The 13,946-nt window shown below is 38.4% G+C and overlaps 1 protein-coding gene across 2 annotated transcripts in view; it reads right to left on the bottom strand.

Moving 5' to 3' along the window:
- Window positions 1-13,946, bottom strand: part of LOC110690535 (calmodulin-binding transcription activator 4-like) — a 28,063-nt gene that overhangs the window by 778 nt on the left and 13,339 nt on the right. For both annotated transcript variants that reach the window (XM_021867394.1, XM_021867393.1), the window contains exons 7-12: window positions 5,924-6,075; window positions 5,090-5,174; window positions 4,762-4,964; window positions 3,777-4,450; window positions 1,895-2,471; window positions 994-1,290 (exon numbers count right to left, since the gene is read on the bottom strand). In XM_021867394.1, the coding sequence (XP_021723086.1) occupies window positions 994-1,290; window positions 1,895-2,471; window positions 3,777-4,450; window positions 4,762-4,964; window positions 5,090-5,174; window positions 5,924-6,075 (1,988 nt within the window). The remainder of the gene's footprint in view (window positions 1-993; window positions 1,291-1,894; window positions 2,472-3,776; window positions 4,451-4,761; window positions 4,965-5,089; window positions 5,175-5,923; window positions 6,076-13,946) is intronic.

Genomic DNA, 13,946 nt, shown 5'->3' with positions numbered 1-13,946 from the left:
CCAAAAGTGTTTGCAGGACAGAAGCTTAGTGTGCAGACAAACAGCTAGTCAGACAGTGAGGTCACACCTAAGAACATAGTTGCTCAAAAGAAGTCAGAGAATCATGCATGTTAATTGGGGAATTTCAGAGTGAGGAAAATTGTGAACCATGAATGGTTCTCCACTTCTCCAGTAATAGTTTTAGTGGAGGGGTGATATAAGCCATATATCAAGCTAATCAACGGTTGAGATATGTTTTTAGTTTTCACGATAAGCCATAAGGCTTGTTTTCAGTACAACCTTCCCATATAAAGTATAACATTCAAAGTAACAAAAAAAGGCTTATATTGCATATAAAATATATTAAAAAAATAAATAATAATAATAATAATAATAAATAAATAAATAAATTCAAATTGAATAATTCAAAGTATAAATTAATGTAATCCAAATGAGCTGAAGCTCAAACTACACGTCCACATCTAAACTGCTCAACCTCAACCTAATAGCTATGATCAATTTTGAACAGCAAAATTCAGATCCAACAAACTGAGCTGAGACTCCCCCCCCCCCTCTACCCCTTCCACGTTTCAAATTTCACCTCCTTTCTAATCTTTTTTTTTTTTTTTTTTTTTTTTTTTTTGACAAATGCTTTCTAATCTATGTTATGCCTCACTAAACTTCATCAGATGCTCATTCTCTAATTGGTTATTTTACTAGTTTTTCCAGCCTAGCATTGGTTCCCCCATAGTACTTCAAAAAGGATCAATAGCTTATTATGAGATTTGGAATTTGGAAGTACAGGAACAATCACATAAAATTAAATCATCCGCAAGAACCTAGGCAAAAGTATAAGAAATGCCTTCATTTTGATGGTAGGCTACTAAGCTAACGAAGCAATGGATAAAAAAAAAAACTATTGGAAATGAGGCCATAATGACAGCAACTATATTTCACAGCTTATATATGTGAGAATCCATTGGACATCAATATGATATTCAGCAGTATTATTACCATGGCTTCTTGAGATCTTCCAAGCATGCGAAGATACTGTTGACGGGCTTCTGGAGATTCAACCATGGATAGCACTCTTGTGACAGCCTCATCAATAGCAACATTGACCTTTTCTTTCCGGAATACCTTAATAATGTCATCATCTTCTTCGTCTTCGTCAACACAATCTGACTCAGGTCTAAATCCTCGCAAGCCAACTCCTTTGCGGCGCCAACGCAGTATAACCTTGTCTAGAATACCAACTGCCCAACATATAACCTTGTACTTCTTTCGAACCTGATAACCTCTCACATGTGCCTGCCAATAGCAGAAAATAACAGGATATAATAATTCTGAAGGCAGACATTAGAATAAATTGTAAATGTAGTTCCAGCTCTAACCAAGTAAGATTGATGAAAATGGTGGAGAACTCATCTTGTGACTTTGAGGTCACAAGTTGAGCCTCACCATCTACTTGTATTTGAAACTGGGGTTTCCCTTACCTTCCCCCTACTCTCAAGTGTTGCCTATGAGAGGTATCTGTTCAGTCTGATCCTTTTTACCCCAAAAAAAGTTTCTCCCTTCCCTCTGACCCCAACCCAAATCAAAAGAAAATTATAAACATATTGGACGTGACATAGTTATCACATACTGAAAAAATCATAACAATATTGAATATATAGACTTATCTCCCAAGAAGGCAAAAGATATTGTCGGATAGTATGAAAGAGAAGATTTGAGAAAGAATGAGAGCAAGAATAGAGATGTGGAGAAATGGTGAAGGGACAGTTAAGGAAAGACGGTAATAGCAGCATAACACATTACTATTTCTACAGATATATATAGTAGGTTTTCCATATAGATGACAGTGTAGAAAGGAAGTGCTGAAATCTCATGTCATGAAGTGAAAGCAGATGTGTACCTGTATCTTCACAACTTTTTGGCGCAAAGTCAGAAAGTCTTTCCGGCCTTTCCAACCCCGATAGTTCTTCTGAATAGATAATGCAGCTTTTTGATGGTCATGCAAATTGTGAAATGCCAATTTTGAAAGACCTTGAATGTCATTTATAGTGAAACCATACTCATCTAGATCAGAAGCAACTTCCGAGCTAGGCCTATGTTGCCTTTTTTTGAAGGAATGGGCACGAAAAGCTGCTTGGATGCGTGCAGCAGCCTGAGCAGCATTCCTAACTGCTGCCAAGGTGTGTTTTAGTGAAAGTTGATCCTGATCAGTTGAGTTAATGTTGTCCTCTGAAAGGTTATTAATAGTTAATTCAGCCTCAACATCAGCAGAGCCTTTGGAGAGTTCACTTTCTTCCAGTTTGAGGGACGAGAGATGGCTAGTTAGCGCCAATTCTGATAAATAACCAGCAAGTCCCTTGTGCCCACTTGCCGCAGCAATGTATGCAGCATTTCTACCAGTTGGATCATGTGTACTTGGATCAGTCAATGCCACAGCCGATGCTCCCAAAGCAACAAGAGCAGCAACCATTTTTTCCCTGTCATAGAAACAAATTGTCTAATGTCATTGCACAATATTCGAAAGTAATAATCCAGCAGTAAGGGATTGTAAGCATAAATAATATAAAATAGAAGTGAAAAGCATCCAATCCTTGATTCTCATATAATGTTCCACAATAACATTACTCACAAGAGGCTCCTTTATGAGATTACTAGAGAAATAAATTCCAGATCGACGCATGGGAGCATGGCAACCTGGCCTTGAAAAATTAAAAGTGGCATACACATCTTGACCACCAGTGAGAATCTAACCTATTCTATAACCAAAAAGCAGAAAAAGATATGAAAGCTATCTGTAGATTTAAGGACATTATCTCAGACCCTACTCAAGCATATGGTGACAACATAACTTCTCCTTAAACCTACAGCATCATAAGAAAGGTTAGGAGAGAAGACTTGACTATTTCTTTTCATAACTTGAAAATCTTACCCAGGAGGGTTCACCAATTTGCATCAGTCATCTCACAAAATTAGTAAAGAAATGCATAATGGTATGAAGTTTTCAACAAGCACTTTAAAAGTAGCTTGGTCGAAGAAGCTTCTGACCTCATAAGAGTTTAAGTAGTCAAGCCTTTCAGCTTAGGATTCTGAGAATGATCCTTGTATTATTAAAGTACCAATTCCTAGTTCTCGTAAATAAAATAAAAAATAAAAAAGATACCATTTCCTAGTAGAAGCACAAATATTAACACATAAACCTGTGGCTAGAATTCTAATTGCCTGATCAAATTCTAAGTTACTGATACACTCCCCGAAAAAAAAAAAAAAAAAAAAAAAAAGAGGAAAAGACTTCGCTAATATTATTTTGGATTGAGGCATAAGAAGTTTACTTTCCATAATAAATGCTACCAAAATTTAGTACGATTGTATATGCATAAGTGCATAACCTATAAACATTCCCCTATCAACCCTCTTCCCCACCCCACACCTCCCCCCCCCCCACCCAAAAAAAATAAATAAATATATATATATATATATATATATATATATATATATATATATATATATATATATATATATATATATATATATATATACAGCCAACTACTATTTCCAGAAGTTAGCCACAAATGAAATATACATATTTTGTCAAATGTCACCCCTTACAGAGAAAAACTTAAATTATAATGGAAGTGTTTGATTACATATAAATTGCAATCAATCCTAAGTTCCGTAGTCAAATCCAGATCTTTAGAATAAACCACTTTTGACATTTTGAAAAGGGAGCATTTAAGAACACTGTTTATGAAAGTGTTACAGTGGGCCAAGAAAGTGAGATTTACCTTCCAAATCTAGCAGCCCAGTGTAGGGCAGTCCAACCATTGATATCACGAAAATTTATGCCAACTCCACATCCCAAAACTGGGTTCAAAGCCCACTCATATCCCAACCCAGCAATCATATGAATTACTCCTTGTTCCTTTCTTGACAAGAAACAGTCACCGCATTCCCTTCCTTCCATGGACCTGGAGGAAAGCCATTGCTGCAATTTGTCCTTCAGAAGTTGTTGCAACACCCAATCAAGGGTGTCACTTGAAGAAGCACCATCGACCAGGAGACCTTCGATGATTTGATTCCACATATCACCATCAATCTTTTGTTTATCAAATCCCAATTCATTGTTTTCTCCGTGTTGGGCAGATGGATTTGAGAGAATCATCTGCACCAATCGGACGAGTAACAACATCTCATCTGTACTTCTAGTTGTTTCTCCTTCATGTTTATTGCAATGTACACAAGTAGTAAGCTTATCACGGTACTCAAATCCTCTAATCTCACTGCAGGACTCTCGATTCCCAGAAGTGATGCAGAGGGTCACCTTTCCTGATGAATGTGGAGGAGCCTGGCAACTAAGGACACCATTCTGGACAATTTGTAGTGGAACTTCAACATCACCAAACATGCAAAGCCATTCAGATTCTGACGGATCACAGAGATAAGACCCAATAATAATGACCTGCATTAGAAAATAAAAACTGCATGATTGACAAATCAATCTGAGAATTAATGCAGCTATAATTAACAGAATCACTGCAAGCAAAGATATGAAATACTGTCATACACACCACTCCCTCACCTATTATAAAATAAGAGGGAAAACAGAGAAGATAAGGGGAACAAGAAATTAGAACGAAACATTCCAGAAACCAATACATTTCAGTTTTCCAGCTTCGTGCAGCACTATGATTATAAAGCATAAATAAGTGATATCCCCAAGTCAAATTGTCATTAGCATTGAAGAAGATATCATGACAGCCTCAAAAGTACCTTAGTAGAATCATCAGTAAATCCCCATTCTGGAGATATCTCTCGAATGGTAAATCTCTGCTCCTTTGCTAATGTCAAGCCTACATCAGAGTCAAGAGATAATCCGAGATTTGGATCAAGCAACATGGTGGATAACTTTGGGGTGGAGGAATATATTGAAGAGGAATAAGCTAGGATATCCGTATCCTTGGCAGCTTCAGTCCCTATTTCATCAGTTGTAAATAAAAAGTGACTGTTAAAGAGAAATACTTATTCACACTCTATACTATAATGAATTAAGATCCATGGGAGGGACCTATACAACTTCGAGAGTTAAAAGAAAATTTACATTTGTGAGCAATATATGCCTCATAATCTTGAGGTTGATGGCTTTCCTGCTCATTTGGCCTCGCAGAGGAAGATGATTCATTTCCCTGGCATGTGATTATTCCAGAAATGTGTAAATAAACAGACAATATAATCCATGTTTAAGCTGAAATCCTACAGCTTATTAGTGGCTTAGAAAGAAAATTAAAATAATAAAGACTGACTGCACATGATCACATACTGCAATAAAGTAACTTGTATTCTCTCCACTGCGCAGAGTATAAAAGTAACAAATTTAAACACCCCCCCTCCCTCTAAAGAATAAAAACAAGGAATTGTTCTAGACCTTATGTTATCTGCCCTAAATCACTTTCAATAATAAATAATTTAAAATGTGATGAGTTATGACCAAGGAATTTTCTATCCACTTGCCATAACATAGTTAATCCAATAGTTAAAAGAAAACAAATCATGGCCTATATGATAATAGTATTTTTATGAAACATGGTCAAGTCAACTGTTTTATAGCAATTCAAATTAGTATAAAGAACAACAAAACTGATGAAAAACCATTTCAACATGCCTGGATTGAGTAGTAGTAAGTAACCAACATCATTGTACTTTCCTGCATAACTACTTCTAGTCATACTGTAATTACAACCTGATGCAGTTGTTACTAAGGTTGCATCATGTCTACAGCTTTGAACAACTCAGGCCATGGCTCAGAAATCATCAATCACACTTCTCAAATCTAACCTAAGAAAGCTTTTTTTTTGAAAAAAAAAAGGTACCCAAAATATAATTTAAAGAGACATGTAAATGAAAAGACAACCATCTTATATACCTATGAACTTACATTTGCAATTACAATGTATGATTTCTCCCCTTCTGCCTTCGGATTAAGGGAATTCTTGGACGTATCAAAGACATCATTCCAGTATAAAGAATCATTACTTTCAATACTTTGTGCCATGCCAGGAGTAACATGGTGATGCACTTCATTGCCACCTAAAAATCAAATAAATTTCAGTGACTAATTTCTCTTGATTACTGCATCTACCAATCTAGTGAATAGAAGGTTGGACACAGCAAAATAATAATACAAATGTTCACCAATATCCGCAAAATAATAAGATTTGCATCATAAGCTCTTAGAATTAAACTTTACACCAAAAAGATTGAAATTTGGCCGAATAATTTTTTTACTAAACAACTCCCTCCATTATAATAGTTCCAAACTTTTCTCGTATAATCGTCGCAGATACCTCTATGATATTAACTTTTCTTACATAAAATGTATTGAAGGAAAATGTGTGTTGGGATGCATAACACCCCCCACCCCCCGCTGCCCCTCCTCTTAATGTTGCAATATTTAGGGAGCGGAGGAATTATATAATTATAAACATGATCATGTAAGATCTTCTTAGATTATTTTCAATATGTAGTTTCAAAATAGGAAATTTTCATAATTTTTTTTATTTTTCCCTAAATTGATCCAACTGTACATAATAAAGCCTACAATTTTACATTATTTTCAAATTTGCCCAAAGTAATTAAGGAATATGGACAAGGTGCTTCGCTTCCCATGGACTCCATGGTATCCTATGAGGCCACTAGAGTGGTAGGAACTATCTACTCTACCTTAACTTCGCCTATTACGGATACATCTCTTGTCAATTTGTCATTACCACAAGGCCATTACGGGCCTTTAAAGATAGATCAATGCCATCTCAGACATTTTTTTTGTAGCTCGGAGCAAAAACTAAAAAGGGTACCTTAAACGATTGAGTTGTATTTCATAAATAATATTTCCTAAATTTTATATTAAAACTTTACCAAAATTACAAATACATGATAGTCATTTGAGATTGGGTTAACTCGCCCTTTTTGCTAACTTGTTTTTTTTTAATGTTTTTCACAATCCGACTCATCTTTTCTCTTATATATATATATGTGTGTGTGTGTGTGCGTGTGTGTGTGTATATACACACATATACATATATATATATGTGTGTGTGTGTGTGTGTGTGTGTGTGTGTGTGTGTATGTGTGTGTGTGTGTGTGTGTGTGTGTATGTGTGTGTGTGTGTGTGTGTGTATATATATATATATATATATATATATATATATATAAGTAAGTTCAGTGAAGGATTTTAAGGGACATAGTTATAAATATTGGGAGGTGAGAAATGGAAAGTAAATAAGATGAGAGACTAAGAAAAAAATCTTGAACTACACTTAATTAATTTTTATGTTCTTACGGAAGCTTGAACGACATCTAAAAAAAAGAAGTATATCTTTTTTATTTTTGCTTTGCTTTTTTCAATAGTATATAAATTAGACTTTTTTTTTTTTGGATGTGGGGCCCCTCAAAGTGGGGGTCCTGAGTTAATGAGCACATGCTATGAGCCGACTGAGATAGATAGTGGCATAAAAGGTTCCAAATAACCTCCTATTATCCTGAGAGACACCTCCTGCATTATTGACTCCATGTGACCACAAGATGCTAGTTGAATGGTTGAAACCATCTACTCTCCTTCTTAACTACTTCTTCCGTTTCTTTTTAGTTGACACGTTTCTTCGGTCACATTTTCCAAAGCACAAATTCAACCATTAATATCTTTAATTACCGATAAGCAAAAATTATGCAAAGTTGATATTTTGAAAATATATGTGATGACGAATCTAACAAGACCCTACATGACTACATATAAAGCATAAAACACGGTCAAAGGGAAGTGTGTAAATAGTGCTAAATTCAAAACGTGACAGCTAAAAAAACGGAGGTAATATTAATTTAGCCTATTACGGAGACATCCCTTTCCAATAACTAAGGACATGAATTTTATGTATGTGACTGAATAGTGGGTATATATGTTTCCAAACAATCTTTTGTGAGCCCGAGAAACACCTTCTACATCCACTATTGTATGAATACAAATCATAAAATTAATCAGAATTTGTGTATAATATCCTTCAATTTAAGAGGATTTCAATTTCTCAAACGTCAAAATGATAGAGGACGAGATGCTTCCCATAGACCCACAAGAGACCAATTGAGTGGTTGGAACCATACATCTGTCTCTTAACTAACAACTTAGCATGTAACACATATGTCTCTCGTCATTGACTTTATTATATACGGACTTTTATTTAACATATTAGTGGACATGTATGGTTCCAAACAACTTCTTGATTCTTAAAGACCCCAAGACATACCTCCTACGCCCACTTTAGGTCTTTAGTTGCGAATAAATTTATGAAATTAATCCAAATTTGTGTAATATAGGCTACATTATTAAAAAGAGGAAAGGATAGAAGACAAGGTGTTTCTTATGAACTCCCTATACCCCGGTAGGCCACAAGAGTGGTTGGAACCATCTACCTCTAAACTATGGACACCTCCTACACCTACTTCAGTGGTTATTACAACCTTGAATTTTAGAGTATTATAGAATTTTCTTAGAAAGGGAAGGATGGAGTATTGCATCTTTCCTATGTACTCCATGGAAACCAAGGAGGCTACTTGAGTGGCTAGTACCATCAACTGGCACTTCACTATTAATTAAGACGGTTACAAACACGATTCCGATTCCCTTTCTTGACTTACCCAGAGCTTTTATATGACTAGATAGTAGACACATATTTCAAACAACCTCAAATGACCCACATACACCTTTTACATCCACTTTAATTTTGAAATCCTGATCCAAAATTGTGAATAGACTAGACTTTTACGTTTATTTTAGAACTTTTCAAAAAGGATAGAGGACGAGGTGCTATCCATAGACTTTAAGATACTTCACAAGGCCCTTATGGTTATAACCATCTACTCTTCCATTAAACAATATATTGAGCCAGTTTTTATAAGATTGAATAAAGGGAATATTGTTCCAAACAACCTTTTATGACTCCGAGAGTCACCTCCTACGTCCACTATAAATCATTAAACAGTTCGCAGAACGAACAATCTTTTATAACCTTGAGAGACACCTCCTACGTCCCCTTTAGTTTATATTATTTTTCCGAAATTGATTCAATGTTGTGTGTTATATAGTCTACAATTTTATACTCTCCTTGTTTTTTAATAAGAGGCATTTGGACTATCATGCTTGCTAATACAAATTCTAATATTTTTAATCATCATTCAGCAAAAATAATTTTTTTTTTTTTTTATATTTTAAAATTATAGATCAAGACAATTTTAACAATACCCTACACGACTATACTCTTCCTTGTATAGAAACCACAATTGATGGCCAAAGGGTATTAGGTAAATAGTGTCAAACTCATAATGTTGCACTTACAAAAAAGCATAAGAATTATTATTTTAAAATTTTCTTAGAAAGAATAAAGGACGAGATGTTTTCCATGGCCTCTATGGGACCCGGGAGGCCGCATGAGTGGTTTGAACAAGCTAATTTGCCTGTTAACTACTCCTTTTGATCCTTTTTGTTCTTCAACGTTTCTTGATTAGAAACATTCAAAAGTTCCACCCCTTTAGAGTTTTTCCATAAATGGTAAGTGCCATTCAAAAGTCAAACGGGAGCTTGTTAAAATAATCTAATTTTTATAATTTTTACAAATGCAAAATTAGAGATATACACCGTTAAAGTTATGCATTGGAAAACGTAAAAAAACAGAAATGTTGCAAGTAAAAAAAAGGAGGAATACTTCTATTTCAAAACAGAAATGATAGAGGACCAAGTGCCACCCAATGAGGCCACTTAAGCAGTTGAAACTATCTAATTTGTCACTTAATTATTAGCACAAGGCTATCCTGGACTTCTATAAGAAAAGAATAATGGACATATGGTACAAAAAACCTCCTGTGACCTTACAAATACCTCCTACATTTACTTTAGTTGTGAAAAAAATTCTGAAATTGATCTAAAACTGTGTATAATAACCTCAGTTTTACATTATTTTAAAACCTTTCAAAAATGGAAAGGATAGAGGACAAGGTGCTTCCCATGAACTCCGTGATACCCTGGGAGGCTACTAGAGTGGTTGAAATATAGTTATAGACACGTCTCCTGTCATTGGGCATATACGATTACAAACAAACTTTTATGATCCACCTTCTACACCCACTTCAGTTCTGTAAAAGTTTCCTGTATAGTGGGCATATATGATACCAAAGTACCACACATTTTTTGTGACCATGAGTGACACCTCCTATATCCACTATTGTTTCAGAAAAAATTCTGAGTGATCCAAAACATGTGTACTATATTCTTCTATTTCCATATATATTAGAATTACAAAGGACAGTGTCTACCAATGACTCCATGAGACTTGGGAGGCTACTTAAGTAGTTTGAACTATATAACATGTCTCTAAAATGTCAACTTAGCCTGTTACGATCACATTTTCCGTCATTGACTAAGGCCTTCTCGTGTTTATGTGACTAAAATGTGGGCAAACATATGATTCTAAACAAAATTCTGAAAGCAGAAAGCAGAAGGCAGAAAGGACAGATTGCGAAGATGCTACTCATGTAATTCATAAATCATGATATCCAAGAGGCCACTACAATGGTATAACCATCTACTCTTCCTCTAAACAATCAGTTTAGCCTCCTACAGACACGTCTCCTATCAGTAGCACAAGGCCATCAAGAGCATTTACATGATAGATTAGTGGGCATATATGGTTCAAAATGCAAGGCACTCGCACACACCACCCGTGATGTTGGTATATAAAAGAAGGCAGAAACAGAATCAGCAATTGAACAACAACAACAACCTGATTTGGCCAAGGCACAAGGAAGCAGAGGACCGTTGATGTGCAGCAGGGGGACAAGATGCTTTAGTCTTTTGTTTGTATTGAACTAAAGTAGTTAAATGCCAATAGTAGTAATGGTAGTAATTAAGGCTTGTTTGCCATTTATATGCATTGGTAGTATAAGAAGTAGTAGTCTAGCAAGTGAGAGATCATCCAGAAAATTGTAAGTGAAACTTTGAGAGTCATGGCCTAAAGCCATGGAACCCTTTTGCAAGCTTTGAGCTTTACTATCAATCAAACGCACAACCTTACGCTTAATACATATTTGTACACGCTAGTCCGTTGCAGTTGGTATCAGAGCCGACATGCCGCCAACACCGCTGACCGTGACGCCTGAGAGGGTGGCGGCGCTCGAGGAAAAGGTGGAGGAAATTTTCGAGAGGCTTGGAGATGGGGATAACTCCCTTCAGCGAGTATTGTTGAAGCAACAAGAAGAAACCATGGAAAAGTTGAGGCAAACGAACGACGGGAAAATGGACAGGTTCCGGCAAGATATAACGCAGCAACTTCACATGACGACGAGCCGCCAGGACAAGGTCATGGATGAGATACGGAACGCCCTCAAGTCCTTAAATACACCGCCTATTTCGGTGAACGAGGAGGTGGAACAACCACCGCCGCTAGGGGGGTTTGGCGGCCTGAGGTTTGGAAACTGGGAACAGGGGGTGGTAGTGACTATCGCAACCACGACGACAACCACAATCGGGGATCGTGGAAGTACCGAAAGCTAGACTTACCCACGTTCGACGGCTCCGATCCGGACGGATGGATATTGCGCGGTGAGCAGGATTTTCAGTTTTACACGTTGGCGGAGGTCGCGATGGAGGGGGATGCTTTACGGTGGTATCAATGGGAGAATCGCCGCCGCCCCATCGTCAACTGGGAGGATATGAAACAGAGGGTCCTCACTCAGTTTCGACCGGTCAACGCCGGAACCCTACACGAGCAGTGGCTCGCCGTGGAGCAGACCACGACGGTGCCGGAGTATCGCCGCGTTTTCATTGAGAAGGCGTCGCCCTTGACGGATATACCGGAAAGTCTCCTAAAGGGACAGTTCATTAGTGGCTTGAAGGAAGATATAAGGGTGGAGATCCGAATGCTGAATCCGCATACCCTTGAAGATGCAATGGACCTAGCAATCCGGGTTGAGGAGAGAAACCGAGTTACCGGTCCAAAGAGAACGGGTGGGGCCTTTGCCAAACCCGGGCCCTATTCCTATTTCAACAAAAGTCCAACTACCACTTTACTTGGAGCTGGGTCAGCCCAAGCTTTCCCCACAAACAGCCCAACCTACAACACAGCCTCCAGCCCAAACAAAGCCAACACCTCTTCGACCCCACCCAAACCCAATTATCCAGCCAGCCAATCCAGTCACGGATCCGTAGCTTCGGTATCCCAGCCATCTAACAACTTTCAGAACAGAGCAACGTCAGGTGCCTCGCGCTTCAACGGTGAGGTCCGACAACTGACGGACCGCGAAATACAAGACAAGAGGGCACGGGGTCAGTGCTTCCGATGTGATGGGCGTTGGACAGGGCCCACACATGTGTGCCCAACCGGTTGAGTGTGTTAATGGTGGAAGAGGAAGCCGAGGAGGAGCAAGGAGAGTTCTCCGCCATAGAGGAGCCCGGGAACTATGAAGAGGAGATTCCGGCATCAGTCTCTATGAACTCCATTGTCGGATTAACAAACCCCAAGACTATGAAGTTGATGGGATCGATTAAGGGTCAACCGGTGGTCATTATGATTGACCCGGGGGCAACCCACAACTTCATCTCATTGCAAGTCATCGAAAAGTTGGGACTACTAGTTGAGGGGAAGGGGATCTTTGGCGTGTCACTCGGTAACGGGGAAACCATAAAGGGGCAAGGACAATGCAAGAATGTTCGACTAAAGCTGGGGGGGGGGATTGAGATAGAGGAGGAATTTCTGCCCCTCCAATTGGGAAACTCAGATGTTATACTAGGGGTACAATGGCTCGAAAAGTTGGGGATGGTGATGACGAATTGGAAGCTTCAAGAAATGACTTTCACGATGAAAGGGCAGCTCGTCACGATCAAGGGAGAACCGAGTTTATCTAAGACCGGAATCACCCTCAAGGCGATGATTCGAACTCTACGAAAGGAGAGCGGGGGAATGCTTGTGGAGTTGAATCGGATAGAAGAGGATGAAGGAGGGCAGGGAGGCAGTGAGTTACCTGCTTACTTGGAGGGAGTAATAGCCGAGTTTGAGAGTGTGTTTGCCGAGGCCAATGGGCTTCCGCCCACTAGAGGACATGAGCATGCTATTGTCCTAAAGGAGGGGAGCAACCCGGTTAGTGTTAGGCCCTATCGGTATCCTCAATTCCAAAAGGATGAAATTGAGAGACTCATTCGAGAAATGTTGCAAGCCGGGATTATAAGACCCTCCACGAGTCCGTTCTCTAGCCCGGTGTTACTAGTCAAGAAAAAGGATGGGTCGTGGCGTTTTTGTGTAGATTACCGGGCCCTCAACAAGGAGACGGTGCCCGATAAATACCCCATTCCGGTGATCGACGAGTTACTAGATGAGTTACATGGGGCCCAAATTTTCTCCAAGCTCGATCTCAAGGCCGGATGTCATCAAATACTTGTGAGGCCGGAAGATGCACATAAGACAGCTTTCCGAACTCATGAAGGGCACTATGAATTCCTTGTGATGCCTTTCGATTTAACAAACGCACCGGCCACCTTCCAATCACTTATGAATGAGGTATTTTGCCCTTATTTACGCAAATTCGTTCTTGTATTTTTTGATGATATACTCATTTATAGTGTTAACCGTGAAGAGCATGCCCAACATTTAAAAATTGTGTTAGCTACTTTAAAAGAACATATTTTGTATGCTAATAAAAAGAAATGTGAGTTTGGTAAAGAGGTTGTGGCATACTTGGGCCACGTGATCTCAAGAGATGGTGTGTCGGTGGACCAAGAGAAAGTGAAGGCCATGTTGACTTGGCCCACTACTAGGAACTTAAAGGAGTTAAGGGGCTTTTTGGGTTTAACAGGATACTATCGAAAATTCATCGGGCAATATGCTCAGATAGCTTACCCCCTCACTGACCAATTGAAGAAA

Source organism: Chenopodium quinoa, unplaced genomic scaffold (assembly GCF_001683475.1).
Source record: "Chenopodium quinoa cultivar QQ74 unplaced genomic scaffold, ASM168347v1, whole genome shotgun sequence".
NCBI lineage: Eukaryota > Viridiplantae > Streptophyta > Magnoliopsida > Caryophyllales > Amaranthaceae > Chenopodium > Chenopodium quinoa.
This window is presented reverse-complemented; position numbering and strand designations above follow the sequence as displayed.